A 22,532-nucleotide genomic window follows, 5' to 3' on the forward strand; every position below is an offset into this window, starting at 1 on the left:
TTCATCTGTCCTACTGCAGAAATGAGTCTACCAAACCCGATTCAAAAGAATTGATTTAAATTGATTTGACCTCCATTTCATGTCAGTCATGTAATTGTTTCAAAACATGTGCTGCTTAACACTTAACTCGACAATATTTCAGCTCTAAGGCAGCTGGACCAGATGACATATCATTGGCTATCATGAGCAACTATACAGTGTCAGTGTGTGTATCAACAAACGGAGCCTGACCACCCGACCCATAAGTCGCATCCATTAGGCCCTTAGAATTGGTCATGAGAACCCATGCTCGTTGTAAGAGGCAACCAACAGAAACTCGCTGACTTGGTTGATACATATCATCATATCCCAAGGTAGATCAGTGATCATGCTATTGATCACTGGATTGTATGGTCAAGATGTGATCATTTACAGACAACCATATAGCTGGCATATTGTTAAGTGCAGCGTTAAAAAGGAAAGACAGAAAGAAATAAAGAACTAATGAATGAACGAACGCAAACAAACAAAGAAGAATGTCGACTTTTGATTGGTCCACGTGACACTGATATAATACCATGTATATCCATCATATTATTTTGATAAAAAATATAGGAATCATATTTTTTTTAAACTCTTTAATCAGGAAACTGGTCTATAAACTGAAAACTGAAATGTGTACTCGAGTGAATGATAAAGTTGACAGTCTAATTAATTCAAAACACAAATTGTTACGAGATGAGTGACTGATATCTACGACAATGGCTAGTGTCTATAGAGAGTATTTTGAGCGTCAGAGTCTCTGCATTAGGAAGGGACGTCACTCCCAACACCCAAGAATTAAATCCAAATATAAGCCCATGGGTTTAAATACAGAGAGAAATCCCATATTTCAGCCCATGGACAAAATTTTGCTTGGGCCTAAATACAGAAATTCCCAGTAACCAGGAATCACCATGGAGGATCAAAGTAACACAAAGTTTTCAAGAGACACTGCACCGTGAGCTCATTATTTCTGATGAACATACATGTCCATGTCTCAAACCAGACAACAGTAACTGCACTGACTCGGCACTTTTGTCCACAACGTAAATAACCTCTACAAACATAATCGAACAATTTTCTTATTAACCAAAACCAATTTTCCACTGGTTTATTAGTTTCTAAATTTTGTCTCATATCTTTTAGTCAATCACACACTCTGTCCTCCCAAAGAAATCTCATCAGTAAATATCACAAGGCTAAGTAATCAAATTCCTTCAAATTCTTTGTGATCATCTCCTTACGAACAAAAAAACCTGCCTATTTCTCTTACAAGCTACTCAAACCTCCCAAACTCCCTCAGGGGCTAATTATTGTTCGGTTTCCATGGTGATAAAAAATGTATTGAATTTTGGGATGGATTTTAAAAACAAGGTCAATCAATGGCAGTCTCTCCAACTTTGAATATTTTGTTACTTTGTTAGGTCTATTGAATCTGTCTTCATTACCAAAGATCAACTGATATAAGAAGCAGTGAAATGACAGTTGGCTGGAAGTGTAGCAGTTAATGGCAATCATGGATGGTTCCTTTAGTGCAGGGCATGCATCACATAGCATCTTCTCGGAGGAGTAATCACCATTTCTGGACAATGAACGCTCCCTAATTCCTAGTAGATCTTATTATGGGATGAAAATGTCTGGTCATAAATTTAACCATGTAGTTTGGAGAACCTGTAATACTGTTCTACAGGCTTTTTTTGGAATGGTGGATAAATACAATCAGAAAATGTCAAAGGATCTACCAATCTAATTGGTTAGTAGAGCTGTGCACCTTTTACAACCAGTATATCGCGAATTAAATTTCCCACTACAATATATCACGGTACTTTGCACAGGTTCTCACGATATGCTCGGGCACTTTGATCAGTCATTGTCAGAAGTAGATAAGTTTTCATTTCTAATTTTATTATTGTTTGGGTAAAATGAAGGCATCCTATGTTATGTGTTAGTATTGCCTACTCTGTGTGACAGTGACACTAGATTTGGTGAAAAAAAATGAGATGATGCCATCCATAGTCACTTTCACTGCTTCTAAACCTATCTTTACCTTTTACTATTAAGAAGTCAAAGTTAAGGTGTTTGTAGTTGAAAGTTATCTTTATTTATGGTTCCCCTTTCATATAGGTCATATATATTTGAAGTTCTTTTGAACACTTATAGCCTAAAGGATTTTAGGAAAATGTTGTACTGTGATACTTTGATACTGTTCTTCAAATTTGATGCTTCCACTTTCCACACAGGCTCACACACTGTTTGGCTTCTGACGGAACCCTTGAAGTGTTACCTTGCAGGTGTTTCATGGTTTCAGGTTTTGTAGCTTGAATACCAACAATATGACGTGTGTTGACTGTTGGAGGTCATGTAATGATAATAAACTCATAATATAAATAATATTACTCGCCAGCATAAATTGACAGAAACTGCTGCAAAATTGCCTACAGAGTGAGGACTCCCAGCTTTCAAGTCAAGCAAGGTCTAGTAAAATTGAGACGACGACATTAGCATTGTGACTTTCGCAACTTTAAACCATTTTGACGTCATATGTCAAGGGGTATTATACTAGTGTAATATTACCGTAAAGATATTACACCACAGTATCTTCAACGGGCGAGTAATAATGATAATAAACACACCAAGGTGACAATAATGTTGTTCAGACTTTTCCCCCATCAGTAAAATAATTACATGTTTTGATCAAAGACATAATTCGTAAAATGAGAACATTTTTCAGAATTAAAACGAAAGGTTACATGTTTCACAATATACTGCATTATTTTACCTTCATGTAAAATAGTTTAATTTCATTGGTAAATGATGCCTTAACAAGTTTCTGTGACACCCCTCAGAGGAGGGTGACAACTGGAAAAAAATCTTACCAGCTGCCAATCTCTCTGACGAGAAGTTGTATTGCTAACAGTCATAATATGATGCATGCAGTGCCTGCCCATAGTGAAAAAGAAAAGCCTACCGACTCAGGTAACACTGCTACAAAATGGTGCACATCCTTGAGAAAAGCTTATAACTATTAATATACAATGCAATATGCCAGCTCATATCACAGTAAAATATTATTAACAATACCCAACCGTAACTGGCTATATAAGTTATCACATCGTGTCGAGGGAAATACAGGGTTTTATCAGTCCTGAGTAAGGACTTACGAGGGACTGATAAAAGCCCTTATTTCCCTGGACACGATGTGATAACACATTTATCTAGCTAAATGTTTTTACTAGATCAAAACAAAACAACATGCAACACAACACGTTTCATTGCTGCCACGTTGACACCAGCTGATCGTTTGACCTCAGTGAACCGCACATTACTAAAGGCTTGTAGATGCACGCTTTTCTCACTTCGCGTTGTCACCGAGGCGTAGCAGGGTGATATGATTTTTGTAGCGGGAGTACACGACTTTTATACTCCCGCTCGCGGATCGTGATGGATGTACATGGTATTTTATTAGAGTCACATGGACCAATCAAAAGTCGACATTCTTACATGAGGCTTGTCAATGTCCACACATGTTGGTTGAACGGAGAATATAGATATGAGGATGTCACAATGTCTCATGTTAAATCACTCGTTGGCTAGGAGTTGAACTTGTTCATTACTTACACTTGTCAGCTATTTAATGCAGACAGACAGAAAGACACAGACAATACATATGGCACTGACATACTGACCTTCATGAGGACGGACTCGCTGAGCTTTTCCCTGTTGACGATCTTGATGGCCACCCTCTTGCCAGTCATGCAGTGGACGCCAAGCTTCACCAGACCTGGAACACAACAGGTACCATTATTGCAGGTATTAACAAGTGGCAGTGTGTTAAACAGCTTCAATATTCAACAGTTTTCAAATTTTGCAAGCCACGCCCGAAAGATACTAACCCACAAAATAACTAACTAGTCCTAAACCAAAATGTGAATGATGAAACATTATTCATCATTAGGCTGCTGATATGACTGACATTTTTATCAGGCCATAATCTTGCATGATTCAAGGGTGTGTTATAACTTATAACAAGTCTGAGAGAGTGATATATTTACCGAATGGCCCTATGAAAATTCAGGCCAGTGACTGTGGAGATTTACTGGCCACACTGGATTTTACTAGAGTGCCAGTGGCTTTTTCGCACAATGACAAGTGGAATATGATCAACCCCATAGAATAACCAGAAAACAGCATAGAGTTTAAAACTATAGGTATGAATCAATGAAAAATCAGTAATGACACCAGGTGTTGGGCAAAGCATGAAGGGTTATCATCATTTTATCATTATTATAGGATATTTATATGGCGCACATATCCTGGCAACTAGTACAATAATAAAGTAACCGCAACAAGTTGTTTGCACGTATTCATGTGGCCACCATCTGGTAATATACCAATGGATTTGTGGGTTCTCTTAAGTGCAAAAGGTTATGTATTGTACGCTACCGGTTGTGACAAGAGTCTGCACACAAAGTTGACTCCAAGGTTTTTACCCCCAATCACAGATGGGCTCTATCTTGTCACCTGAAACTCGCAGGATCATTACCCTGGCACCTTAGCCAGCTCACCCACCATGTCCCCATGGGTTAGCATATCATCTTCTGGCAGTAACTGTTCTACATACAATATGTATGGAAGTACACTGAAAGCTGTCTAAACCAGCACTCATTGGGGCTGAAGAAATAATCTGGTTTGGACAATGTGCCGCCACATTGTAGAGCTGATGATAAATGTACAAGCCACAGACCAGACTGACAATGCATGCCTGTTGGCAACTTGCCAAATAGGACAGATGCTGGTTTTGACAGCTTCTAGTGTATATGTTTGGTGCCTGATGCCAATTGGCCTTGTCAGACTGGCAGAATATAGGGACTGACGATAGATTGTTTTCATTGATCTTCCCTATTGAAAGGAAGGAATATGAAACAAGCTTCATGAAAAATAAATTCTTTTATTCATGAGTGGAATGTTTTGATACAGATTCTTGTACTGTTGTGAAGGATGAAAGAATCTGTATTGAAACATTGCACTCATGAATAAAAGAAGTTGTTATCCATAAAGTTTCTTTTATGTTTGACAATGGTACAAGGATCAGCATCAAAATGTCACATTCATGAATAAATGAAGTTGTTATCCATAACGTTTGTTCTATATTGTACTTCCCAACTTCTAAAATGCCAGTCAAAGAAATTACATGAAAGACATTAAGTAGTTTGTTTATAAACTATTTTCGTTTATTGTTTGGTGTTTAACGTTGCACTCAGAAATATTCCGGCAAAAGTGGTCTGTAAATAATCAAGTCTGGACCAGACAATACAGTGATTAACATCATCAGCACAGTGTCGATGCGATGGCATGCGTCAAACAAGTCAGTAAGTCTAACCAACTGATTCAATGGCTGTTGAAGATCAATTGTAACCCTGATCTTCAAGGGAAATTGTAAAGAAGGAAAGCATGAGCAGAATGGATTGTAAAACTTTTCATCTCCACAAACTACATTTTGAGGTGTAAATTACAATTTTAATAAATCATTCTAAGCACTGACCCCTCAACTAAATGTCATACAAGGTTCTATATATTTGGCCATCAAATGTTGGACAAAAGTTTCAGGATTGTAGCACAAATAAACAGAAACCAGTTTCAAACTTTTAAGTCAACCAGCCCAAGCTTGCTTCACCTGATACAGTTTCGGACATTTTGTAACTGTATCATTAAATGAGCTTGAAAGACAAGACACTGAATATTTCTGGACTCGGACTTCAGATTAGTGGCAAACAGGCAACAGCAGTGGAACAGTTGAAACACTTGCCGTAGTGAGCAGGCATGCCTGTTTCTGCAGCTTGTGGCAGGTGAGGGTAGGGAACATCTGCATCAGATATACCTGGTGTGTACATGATGAGAGGCTTGGAATGTTTTATATCCTGCTCAGTGCCTATACCAGTGTCCATCAGACAGCATGGCACAACAACATCAATCTCGATTATGTTGCTGGACTTGACTGTGTGGTAGTAGGTATATAGTTTTTAATTAACAAAAAATAGAGAATCTCACCCAAGTGTCTACTGATATCAAATATATCAACACGAGTTGATAAAATAACAAATATCCTTTATCAACGAGAATCTAAAATCATTCTTCATTAGTTTTCAAAGAAAAATGTACATCTGTGAACACAGCACTGGCATTAGATTTGCAGTGCAATGAGGTCATAGCGTTGTGACATCATCAAATTCATGACGTCATAACATCGTCCAGGTATTGTGCAAAATCTACTATCAAAGTGATATCTACTAAGAGATATCGTCTGATCTCACACAAGCGATATGTCCTGTGGAACACAGTTTTGGATGATAAATACAACATGTACATTGAGCATAAGCCTTGTCTACATGATCCACTTGTCTGTCTCCTTACGTCAGAGTGAATGTGAGATTATGTGGTACAACTCTACCACTGTAGTCTTCACGAACTGTGTCGCACCACGGACAAATCTTGCTGATGGAACTAGAGACAAACTCAATTGCCCCTGGGACTGACTATATTTCACAACAACTTTGACTTTGTATGTGACATGTCACACTTGTTTGCTGTTTATAAGTTTTACGTTTATTAACAATTTCAATGCCAATGAAGACTCGTCATATTCTCTATGCTCGGAAACCCCATTTGCACTACAGTTTGCCTATGGCCCAAGATATCATAACTCCCATTTTATACCATTTAGTCTTATGACAGTCATTACTCTCTCATCAAACATATCCCTGTAGCAAGGCCTTAACATAGATCTGCCTTCCCTTTGGATTACAGATAGCTCATAAGTGCAATCACACCTACCACTTAGCTCAGACAACCAACATGTTCCTAACCAAAGCTTACACAAAGCTTTTCCATATTCTTCAACTACGAAGGCCAGACTAATTTCATTTCTTTTTTATGGATTTTTGTCCTCAGAAAACCTAAAGGCAGGACTGAAAAGGTATAGCAAAATCACTACAGTAATATTCCATTTAAATATTAAAACTATTTACTACTGACAATTTATGAAGTGTGCGGGCAAAAAACAATCTGGAAAACATTTTCTTGTAAGTTTACATTTTTGGCCAATAGAAACGTTAGGATTATATTTTTTGTGTGATGAAAATTAGCTGGGTTTTTTCTTTCTTATTTTGGAAAAATTATGACTGGCGGATCCATAAACAAGAAACATAATTGGTCAGAACTAAACGATCTTTCACCCACACCCTAATACCTGACCTCTGTGGTGTTCTAGTATAAACGTTTGCCTGGAGAACGGAAGGTCTTGGGTTCGATCCCAGGCTGGGTCATACCAAACATTTCGGAATGGCATTTCTCGTTATATCGCCTTGTGCTTAACATGGCTGGATTTTAACAGAAATCCCATATCTCCTCATCTTGGACATTCTTTTTAGCCTTAATATAACTGGATAAAGGTTCAATTCCATGTTTTTGCATACATCCACTCACCACATTACTTCCCTTGTGCCAAGCCCTCCCTGTAATGCTAAATCCCTAAATGAAGCAAGTCTAGATATCCCGTTTCTCTGGTCTTCCTTAGGCTCATTTTCAATTTAAATGGATTTATTCGTTGCAATCAAATTCATATATTCAGAAGTTAAGCATTCTGAGGCTAAGATCTGTCCGCTACCATCAACATCCCAACATTTACTAGACTGGTCTGACCCTGAGGGTCAACCAGTTCCACCCCACACCCTGATGTTTGTTTTCTACCTCAGTCTAAATGTTTCAGGATGGTGGATGGATCCCATACCTGCCAAACATTTCACACTCAGAACAATATACAGGAAAAACAACATCTCTCCTGGGGCAGATCAAGCTTCTTTATCCCACGTGTACCACAACCCTGTTTGAGCCAAGCTACCTGGCTGAATTATGAACACATACCTGCGATGCACTTCATCGCTTCTGATATAACACATCCCTGTTTTCATGATGATATCTTGTGGCAAGTGTTCACCACAGAAACCCAGGACTTGTCAAAATGTGTTTCTAATGACAGTTGTTGTTATTCTGTAAATGCAACCTTATCTACATAGATCTGCATGTATGTCAACAAAATAATGGCTTGGTGCCAGGACTCACTACGCAGAGTTGTGTCCCTTGGGTAAGATCTCCTCGCCACGGGTTGCAATCCCAGATTCGTCTTGATTACAATCACTGGTTTGCCAGTACTAAACTCTTGGGTTTCAAAATTATACTGCTAATAAAAACTAACCACAAGAGGAATAGTGGTTGTTTCATTTCATCCATTGTTCTATCACGGAGGGGTGAATGGGTGGTCATTCATACCCTTCTATTAGTACTGAACAGATAGGAAACACACAAAGAGGACTAAAGGTCATTTCCTTTTTACCCAGTAACCTTGAATGCCTGGAAAAGAACTTCCTAAACTCTAAATTACTTCAAAATATTTCTTATAAGACCAAACCTGTACACTAATTTATAAGTCGGGACATCCACAGTTTCTGAAAATGAAGAAACTCTTATGGCTCCTTTTCAATATATACTCTTTTTAAAATAATGAACTTTTTTTGTGTGTGTGCCTATGTGTAAGATATGTTCACTCCAAAGGACTAGTGGCTAGTCTAGAGATTTTTAGAATTCACTGTGCCAGTAGGGCATTGAACACAGATTAACAGTGTAACCAGTAAACCCTTTAGCCATGTGGCCACTTATCCTGATCACTGGAATGTACATTTTCTGAAGATAAGAAGTGACCTATTAGTTCATTTTAAGTCGTTCAGAATGGATATTTAAAAGTTTCACACACACTGAGAATAAATTCATGCTTACTTTATATTTTTCAAAGCTTTTTACAAATATACACATTCTTGTTGGGAAGACCAGTAGTTCAAGCAGTCGTTCGTTGAAAGCCCTCGTTTTATTCCTCACATAATGGGTGAATACCCATTTTTAGAGTCCCCTGCTGTATTATCGCTGGTATTTTCCTCAAACCATCTGACCCCAAGAGGCCATAAGGTCATGATTCCATAGCAACAAAGTTCCCCCATGAATCCTAATGATCCCCTTACTCTTCAGTATTGTAATTTGAGTTATTCCGATTGTCACTTGATTGTGATACAATTTACCAATGCCAAACTGACGCTGTTACCTTACCAGACAGACTTTCTACTTTAATCAACAGGTATTCTGCAAGTGTCTGACAGCTTGTAAATTTTGTTGCTTTCTTACGACTTTCAAATCCCCACTCAGGAAAACAAATAGAAGCTTCATCACATTCTGCCGCACATTGTCATAGCTTGAAGATTATATTTCACATATCCATGAAACATGTATATAATACAATTCTAGAGCCATATTTTCTCCAATGTCAAGAAATACATACTCTGCAGGGATGAGTTCTTGTAAAATTCATATCAATTTTACCTCAGAAAATGTTCTCTGTGAAGGCTGCAGTGGCCATTTTTCCTGGACATATCACCATCACCAACACGAAAACCATTCTCTAAGTTGTGTACTCAGACAAGATGGAACCATTAGCATGTCTTGATTTATGTGGTCATAAAAGTCACAGAATCATATTACCTTACACAATAGAAGAGAGGACAATTCTGCCAAGGCTTTGAGAGGCTTTCTATTTATGACACAGTCTTGTCATATGGTTTTGTGTTGCAGTATATCATAGAACCCTTGCCGATGAGGTGGGTTTCTGAACAACAGAACATGAAGGAATGTTTCTGCTGGAAAGCTGAAAAATTTCCACTGCCACCTTCTATTTAATTTTGAAACATCAAAAGAATTGAGCAATGAAGAAATCATGCCATAAATTTGAATATTAAAAGATTTATTGGAGATGCTTGAAGTGATAACTGTTCTCTATTTTCTTAGATTCATAGTTAGAGCACAAGATAAGAATAAATGAGTGGTGAAAAGATTAAGAGGTGCTGCAGCAGATTAATAGGTAGAATTCAAGTGGCGAGCAAGTGGTTGAGAGTGTTTTTGACTTACTGGGTGTCAGCAAGTGGATTAGAATGAAGCAGGTAAGTATGCAAGTGGATTGATGGGAGGACCTGAAATGGGATCAGTGTGGGAGTAATCGAGGATGTCTGTGGATCAGTGGGTTAGTAATTCAGGATGTCTGTAGATCAGTGGGTGAGTAGTCGAGGATGTCTGTGGATCAGTGGGTGAGCAATGACGGATGTTTGTGGATCTGTGGGTGTGACTGAGGACATCTGTGGATGAGTAATCGAGGATGTCTGTAGATTCGTGGGTAATTAAGGATGGCTGTGGATCTGTTTGTGGATCAGTAGGTGAGCAGTCAAGGATGTCTGTAGATCAGTGGTTGAGTAATCCATGATTCCTGAGGATCAGAGGGTGAGTTATGGAGGATGTCTGTGGATCAGTGGGTGAGCAATCACGGATGAGTGAGTGAGGTAGCCACTAAGATAACAGACTGGCTGAGAATGCCTATCATGTTTGTCGTGGTAAGTTGGTGAATCAGTTAGTGAATGAATGAGACAGCCAGTCGATGTGTAAGTGGTTGAATTGCTGGTGGTATTGGTGATCTTAGTAACTAGATCACTATGCATGTAGGTGAGCCGGGGATCTCCGCAGGATAGAGGCAGTAATTCTCAGTAAATCTGAGGGCTGTGATGGTTTGAAAATGCTACATATGGGTGCCCATTTGTCATTACCCACCACAGTTTCCCATTTCCATTTCTCAAAAATGTCTCAAAGACAATATCAACAAAGACACACTGATGACAAAGGGAAGCAATTCAGACCAAGCATTTTATAAACAACAGCTATGAGATATATCAGTCAGACAATTCAGCGCTTTCAGCATGCATTAGCTATATAAATATCCTATTATAGTAATAATATCAGGCCAGAAACTGAATCTGGAATGAGATCAGGCAAAACTGCCTGTGTGTCTTGGCAATGTGCTCCAGAAAGTCATTCGGTTTCCAAACTATACCAAGGTAAAGCTCCTGGAAGTGATTTTCATTGCACTGGCCTACCTCAGATTTGTCAGCAAGTTATCTCCCTTCGTCCTATCATAATCCAACTGACCTGTACCAATCACTGTCATACATAATTATTAAAAATATAAGTTTTGTCCAGATACATAAAGAAATAATATTTTATCAGTTAAGTAAAAAACATATATCTACATATTTAGACAATACATATTTCGAAAGCTACAGAACTGATCTGTTCCAATGTGATCAATTGACAAATCAATAATTTTACGAACTTCATGCATCACCATTAACTTAACCCCACTCTTCTCTTCTTTCCTCTCAGTAACAGTGGTGTAAATCAAATGACAGCTTGAGACAAATTTCTTTGCAGATTAGCCTCGAATAAAATGGGTGTCACCATAGGAACAGTGTCTCCATGTATCAACATTGTCACGCCAACAATATCTGGCCGTTGATCACCCAGTAAGTAATAATTGCTACCCCTGCGACTTCGATGCAACCTTTCTTTGCTGCTCAGTTCAGTGAGATCCATGTTGAACTGTGAGACAAGCTCAACCCAATCGGCTTAGAAATCAATAGTTTCATCATCTCACAGAGATGGCTCACACTAAAGGCATGAGAAACTAGCCTAAACTCCAAAGCAGACAAGTGTAATTAAATTTCCATGCCGACCTGTCGCCATGAACACCACCAGCAGTTTGCATTAGGCATATTGTGAACTTTTGCTTACATACTCACGCAAGGTCCTCCTCGGCCAAGGGACTGGACAGACAACAGACAATAGCATTGCTCCAAGGCTGTACTGAATGATAATCACATGGATGTGTTATATCTATCCATTAAATAGACAAATCTACATACGCGACCAGTACTGAGGATAACAGCCTGTATACAGAAAAGTTTTCTATTCGTATATATTTTCTGGAAAATATCATATGAACAATTGTCATCTCTCTGAGTGCACTCACTGTTGTAGACTGTGGTATTTCTTGAACTATCTTAAGTCCACTTTTAATTAGAGAATGTACTCGTTTGATTTGATTATCAGAAAGAAAATACCCGCAACCAATTCAATTATTGGACATGCTGTCACCTTTACGACACTCTCTCTGGCACAGTCAGGTCCTGGGGAGAGGACAGGGTGGAGTGCTTCCACATAGAAGGGAATTATGATGGTCTTGGGGTAGGTACCTGGAGATGGCAAAGGAAGTTGGGGTGGTTCTTGGAGAAGGGCAGGGGAGGTTAGGGTGGTTCCTGGAGAGGACAGAGGAAGTTGAAGTGGTCCCTAGAGAAGGCAAAAGAAGTTCAAGTGGTTCCTAGAGAAGGCAGAGGAAGTTCAGGTGGTTCCTAGAAAAGGCAGAGGAAGTTCAGGTGGTTCCTAGAGAAGGCAGAAGTTCAGGTGGTTCCTAGAGAAGGCAGAAGAAGTTGAGGTTGTTCCTGGAGAAGGCAGAGGAGGTTGGGGTGGTTCTTGGAGAAAGGCAGCAGAGGTTAAGGTGGTTCCTAGAGAAGACTGAGGAGGTTGAAGTGTTCCCAGAGAAGGCAGAAGAGGTAGAGGTGATCCAAGAATAGGATAATGGTGAGAGGTGGTTCTTGTTGCAAGTTAGGGGGTGGTCCCCTGTGGAAGAATGTAGGTGCTGGGTGTGATTATTTGCAAGGACAGGGGTTTTGGTTCCTTCAGAAGAATGAGGATGTCATGGGTGGGGTGGAAGTGGTTGCTATGGAATGATCGAAGTAGCAGGGGTGGTTGCTAGGTAATGTTGAAGCTGATGGTAGTTGTTAGGCAAGACAGAAGTGGTGGTGGTTACCAGGTAACGATGGAGGTGATGGTGGTGGTTGCTGGGCGTTGTTCCACTGGAATGCAGTTCCCTGCAGGTGTGTAAAAAGCTCTGTTACACAAACAAGCATCCTTCAATGAATCTCACAGCTAAAATACTCTGTGTAAACACACTGGGGACACCTAACACTCTCTGAATGGGATTCTCTGCTAGTTCAGCTATAAGCCCTAGCAAGAAAAATAATCCTTCTTCCAGAATACCCCTTCCCTTATTTTGAAGGAAATCTGCACTGAGTGTATATGAGGTAATTCCTGACATTAAGATATGAGTAGGTTTATGATGTTTACTCGATGATAGTATTAAGTTCTTAATGATCACATTTTCCTCAGCAGGGACCCCATATTATCAGTCTTGTGACCTCATGAATTCATCCAAATATGACAGGTGTACATACATGCAGGATCTGATTCATGGCTTCAATAGGAGCAGGGCGGGAAAAATCTCAACGGATACACTGCCCACTCTTAATAGCTGAAAACACACAAAGCTCAATAGACTGTGTTTAATCCAAATACACAACCAGCCAGTACATTTCAGCATTCATCCTGACCAGGCTTTTTGTGTTGATAGGGCCATGGGTAGCCTAATGCTAAATTGTTTGCTCTTCACACTAAGGGTTCGATTCCCCACTTGAATGCGAAGTGTAGAGCCCATTTGTGATGTTCCCTGTCACAATATTGCTGAAATAATTGCTAAAAACGAGTAAAACTAAACTCACTCATGCACTTTCTGTGTTGACAAATTGATTGATGGACAATCTGGTTTCAGTACTCTCATCATGTATTTCAAACAGAGGGGACTGACTTCAGCTCTCCTTCTCTGAAGAAGACAAAGCTCCACCAGCCAGAAGGGTGAAGGCCATTGTTTACAACCATTCCACAGGAATGGTACTTGAAGCAACCTCCACTGGTCACAGCATTAACGGCCCGTATTACTCTCATCTGCTAGGACAACTGTGTGCAAATATCAGGCCCTAATGTCCCTAGAGGTGACCTGTTGTACCACTATTGTTGTGATAACAATAATACCACTGTGAAAAGAAGGGAAAAGAAGAAGTTTGATGTAGGGTTTTCAAAGCAAAGGGACAAAGCTGTGGCGCCAACCTTCTTGGTTGTCAGCACCCATGCTCCTAGGATCAACACAGTGGTAAGCATCTGAGAACTGCATCGCATACCATGATCAACTGAGTGAGTGAATGATAAGGTGAGCGCGTAAATGACAGGGTGAGTGAGTGAATGACAGGGTGAGTGAGTGAATGACAGGGGAAGTGAATGATAGGGTGAGTGAGTGAATGACAGGGTGAGTGAGTGAATGACGGGGAGTGAATGACGGTGAGAGTGAATGACAGAATGAGTGAGTGACAGGATGAGTGAGTGAATGACAGGGTGAGTGAATGACGGTGAGTGAGTGAATGACAGAATGAGTGAGTGACAGGATGAGTGAGTGAATGACAGGGTGAGTGAATGACGGTGAGTGAGTGAATGACAGGGTGAGTAAGTGAATGACAGGGTGAGTAAGTGAATGACAGGGTGAGTAATGATAGGGTGAGTGAGTGAATGATAGGCTAAGTGTGTGAATGACACAGAGTGAATGACAGGGTCATTGTAACACCTTAGACCACTCAGCCAATGTCAAACTACTTCAGATTCCAACACTTGCGTACACTATACAAATGAAATCTCTGTGTACACATTAATCATTCATCACTGATGCATACCAAATGAAACCAAATGAAACCACTACCCATGAAACACTGATAGCTGATCGTTGATGAGCAATGACCAAGATCCATATGACTGTATCGACACCTCAATCTGCTACAATCAGTCTACACTAACGCTGTCCTAGAATATGAAATGTGATCAATAATTCCGCCATCAGCCCATTCTGGAGCCAGGAGGTATGTTTCCAGTATGTAAGGTATTCAGATCAACTGACACAGTAACCAGCATACAAGGTGGGATCTAGGCTAACATTTCGTCCCAGAAATTTAGTCACAGGACAGAGACCATTTTTGATCACGGTCCCTCCTATAGAGCTACAATGCCAAATTATGGTCACATTTTTAACAGCATATCAGTCAAAAACTGATCAATACATCTGCATTAATGCGAACTGGGTTGGTTTTTAGTACAAACTGAAGGTAGGCTGGGGCCTTTGGTCTGTATCACGCTGCTGGTAATGGCATTCAGCACCAAGTCGATCCTTGATGTAATGACATTTGAAGATTCCATAGATTTACAAAAATATTTTCATCCTTTTTTTTAAAAAACAAGCAATTCCTGGAATGAAATCACAACAGGAAACATGTGCAAATCTGTCAGGATGGAAATCAACCAAGACATACTGATAATATGTAGCAGAAATTTCTTCCAAACTTAATGATATCAGGATCGGTTTAGACTGCTGGAACTAATTGTCATCCCAGATAGTGTTTTTTTCTGTTCAAAGGAAACTGCAATTGAAAAGTTTTGGGGAAGAGAAGAATGGAGAGTTGGGGTCATAAGAGTGAGTGAGTTTAGTTTTACACCACACTCAGCAATATTCCAGCCATATGGCGGCGGTCTGTAAGTAATCAAGCCTGGACCAGACAACCCAATGATCAACACCATGAACATCGATCTGCACGACTGGGAACCAATAACATGTGTCAACCAAGTAGGTGAGCCTGACCATCTCATTAGTCGCCTCTTATGACAAGCTGAGTCACCTTTCACCTATTCTACCCCAGGCCTTCATGGGTCTGGGGTCACAAGAAATAGGATTAGACTGATGCTTAGTCGATGAAAAAGATATTAACTCCGAAAAAGATATTTAGTACCATCTAAACTGAAAAAGAATCCCAGTCAGACTGGAGATACGGGAGGTAAGAGAACATAAACACAGTTTCATTCGGAGCATTTAAATCACAGAAGCCGCCATTACTTGACTAAAGGGAAATGAATGTGTTTCAGGGACTAGGGACACAACCAGTCAAAACCTTTTTCTTCTCTAACCCTTTTCTTCTCTAACATGTAATCAAAGAAAAGAAAAAAATCATAAAGTCTTTGACAAAACGTTACGGAATATAATACAGCAAACAATCAATATTTGGAAATCTGCGGCACAGTCTTCAGGAACGGCATAAAACAAACCATTCCCACTCCCTACCTCCTGGAACATGATTGTTGGTCCGTACAGAGCATAGACTCCCTTGCTTAAAAGGGGGCGTTTGTTGCTGTAGAACTTGATATTTTACTGCAGGCTGACTGCAAACAGGCAATGCTGATGTTATCACAGAGTATAGAAATAATGTTTCAAAAACTAAAAAAATTTCCTCCTAGAATTTCAAAGGTTTGTTGATACTTTCTAATCTTAAAAGCTGTACAAAAGTACAGGATTGTAAGCATTGTGAATCATATCAAGGGTCACACATTGCAATGAATTTTACATCACAACCTCGTCTGCAGCCTCAGTTTGATAACAACACACGGTCTGAGCTAGGACATCATTTGCAACTTTCAACAACCAAAACTGATGCAACGATTATGTTGCTGAACCAAAATTATCTAATCAACCATGAATTTAAGTCAAATAAATCTGTTGGAATTATTCAATCGAAAAAAATAGAAATATCCCCTGATTCCTTTTCAGAATGATATTATCATTTCTGCTTTTTACATAATTGTTAACAAAACTTTTGACAAACTCCTCAAAATGGATCCAGGTCTAACTTCCTAGCCTCCTTGGTGAAGAGTTCGCCAGCTGCAAGACCTGCCATCTGGCTCTTTAAGTGCAGCGTGGTAAAGAGATTCACTCATGACATAATACCTTCCTCCATCACAGGAAACAGAGGGCTAGATAAGCCGGCTGGCGGTGCCTGCATTTTCCTGAATCCAACAAAAGACAAAACGCAGACATATTCTACAGGATTTGCTCCACAGCCAACTTTCACTGTTCAGTTATCCCAAATTGGGAATCTCTTGAACATCTTTATCAAGGTTTATTCTTCCGCACTGAAGCATGAAAACATAAAAGACAAACGAGCATCTTCAATGAACTAGTTGTTACGATGGCGATAGGCTGATAAAGGCTTGATGACTGGGCTTGAGAAGAAAAATGATTAATATCTTAATTCTGAAACTAAAATAGACCTTAAAGTGTTTTAATAACTTAATTAAGTTCATCATGCATGAAAGACTACATTGAATTTTAAGGGACAGATGTTCCAAAATTTCATTCAAATTGCAAGAGAAGGTTAAGCCTTCAGTTCCATGCCTTTATTTTCAGGAGCATAATTTGCTCATTATTTAACTGAAACTGTCAAATAAAATCTGTCAAAAAAAATGAATAATTTAAGGGCAGATTAATTTTTTCTTTTAGTCATGTATGGACCAATCTCAATTATGTTTCAGCTAAAAAATGTTTTTCTCTCTTTCAATACATTTAAAAAATGCTTTCAACAACACAACTTCAAAGAAACCATAACAATTTTTCATCTTTTTCTCCTGCATGTTGCACCACATAAAACTTTTGAAAAACATTAATTGCCTTTTTCCTCAACTGGATATAATCAGACTGTCCCTGTATTTTCTTCTAGAATTTGAAAATGATACACTTTCATTTGAAACCAGTCTCCAGCATGAAAAATAATGATCATATAACTCGCCCACCTATTAGAAGAAGGCATTTACTGCAGTATATGAAAAACTTAGACATGTAACTCTATCTTTTAAGTTGCGGCAATGCTAATATGTCAAGGGCTCCAAAAATAAACACAAGTCTCCATGTCACAATCTTGTGCAGATAAGCTTCAAAAAAGCTGCTGTGAAAATAGTATTCACTCACTCACCCAAGTCACTGCCTGTTCAATGGAGAAGCCTTGTGGTTAAAGCTTTCCTTCGTCACACTAAAGAACTGGGTTCAATTCCCAACATGGATACAATGTCTGAATCCTATTTCTGGTATCTGACTCTGTGATATTACTGGAATATTGCTACACGCAGTGTAAAACTCAACTCACTCACTCACTCACCCATGTCCCAGTCAACACTAGGTACAATACTTTGACAATACTGGTTGATATTGCTAGGTATTTTTTTCCATTTCAAGACTGTTTTCCTTGTACAAATCTGATGAAGTACTTGAACATAATGCTGACCAAAAGTTACCTAAATGTCCAAATCCATGTTTAATACGTTTACTAATGTAAGAAGTCTGAAGTGTCAATCTGCTTCAGTTTGTCACAGAAATATTATTTACTCTGTCCTCAGAACATCCATGATACAACATCAGTCAGCTTTGTGGAAATCATGTGAACAGTGTCTCCTGTCCAGGACTCTCACACCTTTGACTAACAAACACTGACATGAGTTCCAGGAGAAATGAATACATGCTGGCCTCACTCTTGGCACATACAAACCAGTGTTATATGTTCTAGCTTCGATCCAGCACGTCGAAGAACAATGTCAGACAAATCACAGAGCAGAGACATGTTAATAAATAACATCAGATTAACATAGGCTGTTTGGGACTTTTCTTACCTTAGTTAAATAGAGTTCCCATATTTAAACTGGCAGTCTGTCTCACAATCCCTCAACCACATTATTTTCCCTACTGCAATGCAAAAGCATTAAATGATGGAAGTCTTCATTTCTTCCGGTTCTGAATCTCACTGGGGCTCCTTTTCAATTTCAGTGAGATGATTTTTTACTACAAAATTACACATATATTCAGAGATCGTGTGCTAGTCTATTCACCTGGCTATTCACAATTAAAATGATGGGATACTTAATCGTTAAGCAACAAACAAATGCCTTGAATGGAGAATACATTTGATCAATAATTGTCTACAATGTTAGTAAGTACAGTTTTATGCTGCACTCAGCAATATTCCTGCAATATGGCAGCGGTCTGTAAATAATCGAGTCTGGACCAAACGATCGAGTAATCAACATGATCAATGTTATGAACATCAACCAATGTAATTGCAATACGATGACCTGTCAACCCAGTCAGTAAGCCTGAACACCAGAGAATTAGTCGCCTTTTACGACAAGCATGGGTCAAAATACGCTTCTAGCCAACTCTTCATTGGTGGAAATTCTAACCCAGATCTTCATGGGTGTCTTTCTAATGAAAACAGATTACCATAGTGACCATAAACAAAGACTCCTCCTTAATCTAACCTGAGTATATCAGACTGTTGAACTGTCTGTTTATCAAGCTCATGCCACTGCTGATTTATAAGGCGTGACTGACTTCATGACTCTGTTCCGCTCTGGGAAGGTAAACACAGGTAAGTCTGGCAGCCATGAGTTAAGGAATCAGTGCATCCATTGCACATGTGGTACAACCATCAGGTGCCGTATCCTGCACTATACAGCTTCATCCCATGGAAGACCCATGTGTCTCTTGTACTGTTGCATGCTTACGGGGGAGGGCCATAAGTAAGCTGGCTATATTTAGCTCTGGGTTTTAACCAGATGGTGTTCCAGGGACCATGTCAAAAGTTAAATGAGTAGATTATTTCTGCTTATGTTTCACATTTGAGAAAAGGATGCCAAATAAGGGTTCATGGCCTCTACTTGAAATTGTGAAAACAGACTGAATGAAAAAAGGCTTGAACAACTTCGTGTTGGGAAACTAATCAGACTGGAGCTATTTTTTTTCAGTTATCATTAAGCATATTACATTGGAAAAAAAGGAATTTGCAAAACTCCATATTCCTAGTTGCATGTGGTAGAAATTGTTGGATCAGTTCAGCTTAGCAGGAAAAAATAAGAGATAAAACCTTAAGCAATACTGTGAGAGACAGGAAATATTTGAGTTCCTTCCTTTAGCCTGGCATCATTCTAGCACGAATGATGCATTGATCCCCAAAACATCCATGGCCCAGTACTTTTAAAACCTGCAACTAAAATACCTTCCATAACCCTCTAAGCTAGCAACACAAACTAAATAATGTTGATGATCAATTGGTTGGAAATGTTCCAATCAAGAGTGATTATAAACACCAGTTCCCAACACTATGGATAAACAAAATTGTGGGAAATATATAATCAAGTCAAGATCAGACAAATTATGAACATAATTAACACTGATCAAGCCCATTGAGATACAATGTCATGCAATCAACCAAACCATTGAGACTGGCCATGATCTTAGGTAACCTCTTACAACAATGTTGACTTCTTCGGACCTACCCAAATCCAGACCACAAAATATCAGAAGTTGGACTGAAATAGTGCTGAGAGCAACATTAAATAACAATCAAGCAAAGCAAATTCCTTGCACAGAGATTGCTTTTGTTCAATTGATATCACAGTTAATTTATATTCTTTGACAAAAACTTTCAATTCTGTTCTAAAACCCAGAAAATTTACAGTGAGCTGTCTTGGCTGAGGTGTTAAAACGAGTACCTAAAGCGAAGTGAAGAGATCAGACTACCATCACAAGCATAATCCTGGGACAAACCACAAAACATTTGACACAACCCCTTTTCTTAGCCAGGAAAACCTGTGAGTCTTGTCCACACCCTTCAGAAATCACAGGACCATTTGACCCCTTTCAGGAACAGGACCCCTTTCTTAGACTAACATCTAGTCTCTGAAATTAATACATTTCACAGACAAAAAAACTGTTCATAACAGTCACAAAACATAAAGAAAAGAAGCACAGAGACTTTCCCTCATGTTCAGATGGAGATGTGCCACATATTCAAGATTTGCATGGTCCTAGATATGACAGACAACAATCAACTCTTGGTGGAACATGGACATCAGAGAACACTGACAGTTACCCTTCAGACACCACAGAAACACTTGCAGTAAGTCCATCTGACACAATAGCTGCCCTCTGAGAATCACTGTCACTTTCTCTGGACAGTGACAGTAGCCCTGAAACATAACAAAAGACATCTTCTGACAAACCCCTTTCCATCTGCCATAGTGAGTCATGGACATCAATCCCTTCCAGCAACACACATTCAGATGATACCGGTATGCACCTATATTACTGAGATATGACTGTGATATGACAGACTGTCTGGCAATGTTTACAAACCCATTTCTTCACCTCAGCAGCAAAACATATTTTAAACATGATCCATGTTTAGTCATATGCATCCATCCCAAAAATCTGAGAAAAAATCTGAAGCAGAAAAGAATATTGGATGTGTAAGGTACACCGAAGAAATCTTGAAATAGCATTATTCTAAATCTGACTAAACACTTCAGTCCCGAAATATTCAGAATGGGGCATGTGTATCAATGAATATCTTAAATGCTATTTATTCTTAAACAACTTTTGAGAACACAATATACATAGATAGATTCTTTATTTCCTCCATTCATCTCCAAATCTTTTCAGTCTATTGACATTAGTGAACATTTAGGCTGCTCCACCAACTGCTCATACAGTCAGTCTGTGGGTCACTCCAGGGTGGTGTTGGAGCTCTCTGCCCAGCTGAAACCACACACAGATTGTAAAGGAGAGTCCAGTGGGACTGGAGACCTCAACATCTTCAATAATGTAGTGCCCTCTTCCAACAACTTCAAAGGCGAGGTGACTGACCTCAGATCTCGTCTCACGCAAATACCACTGATCAGATCACTAACAAATCAGACATGTTGCTTCCTAGAGGAGATATTGGCCTTCATTGAGACTGAGTGTTACACGCTCCCACTGAAAGCATGGCATTCCAACATAGCAGAAGACAGACTTCAGATATTAGTGTCAGTGGATTTTGTTTCTACACAAATACATAAGATGGACATCACTAATGAATATTAACTACCTCTGTCACAGTTTCATAGAGATACTATAAATTTTAATGTTAATTTGGTTTAAATGTGACCAGAGAGCCATTAGTGAATTGTTTGTCATACATTCAATTCATCTGTAAACATCATTGTGAATAGGTGTGGTTCACAAATGCCATGTATGTGATTCACATGTACCAGTACATTTTGGTCTATTCCATGCATCTCATCAGGTAAAGGAAGAATGGAACACAATCAATGATTTTCTTGGATACTTTGTGTTTTAGTTCATGCTATGACCAGTTCTTGAGCTCAAGGGTCCATTGAGGTTAAATACAAGCCAACCTTAAAAGGACCCCAAGATCCCCTTAATATTGAACACAGCTTTAAATACAGTATTGTGGAATGGGGACCACTGATCACTTTTCCAAATCCTCAAACATTCCAACCCTTAACATCCCACTGAAACTTCATTAAGTAAGTTTGGATTAACAATGCTTGAAAAAGTATTGCAGTTATATCTTGGCATGTATAGAAGGAAAGGAAGCTGATGTGTTCACTTCTTCGTTCAAACATACGAGCATACTAAGAAACAAAAATGGAACTTCAGGAGCTGAACCTATATGCATCAGTTTCAGGCAAAACAAATGATAACACTGGTGTAGATGAGCAGGCCAGCCATGCAGTCTGGGATCATGTACTACATGAGACAGCCTCTTCAGTTTCACTAGATGCCTAATGGTAATGGCTGTAGTCCACCAGGATGGATCGCATGTATCACTCTGAGAAGCAGACTTATGTCATTACAGGATTTTCTGGTCTGTTCAGTGATGATGTGACTAAGACATACTGAAAGATAAAATGGCTACTGTAACACTCATTATGAGGTATATCAGAGATCCACTGACATATCATGGAGGGAAGCAGAATGGAGATGAGAAGTGATCACTCTA

General features: G+C 39.2%; 1 protein-coding gene across 1 annotated transcript in view; it reads right to left on the reverse strand.

Moving 5' to 3' along the window:
- The window catches only part of LOC137261820 (serine/threonine-protein kinase BRSK2-like), a 143,947-nt gene that overhangs the window by 83,525 nt on the left and 37,890 nt on the right, over positions 1-22,532 (reverse strand). The window contains exon 2 of the mRNA XM_067799605.1: positions 3,708-3,802. Coding sequence (XP_067655706.1) covers positions 3,708-3,802 — 95 coding nt within the window. The remainder of the gene's footprint in view (positions 1-3,707; positions 3,803-22,532) is intronic.

The sequence above is a fragment of the Haliotis asinina genome, chromosome 14 (genome assembly GCF_037392515.1).
Source record: "Haliotis asinina isolate JCU_RB_2024 chromosome 14, JCU_Hal_asi_v2, whole genome shotgun sequence".
NCBI lineage: Eukaryota > Metazoa > Mollusca > Gastropoda > Lepetellida > Haliotidae > Haliotis > Haliotis asinina.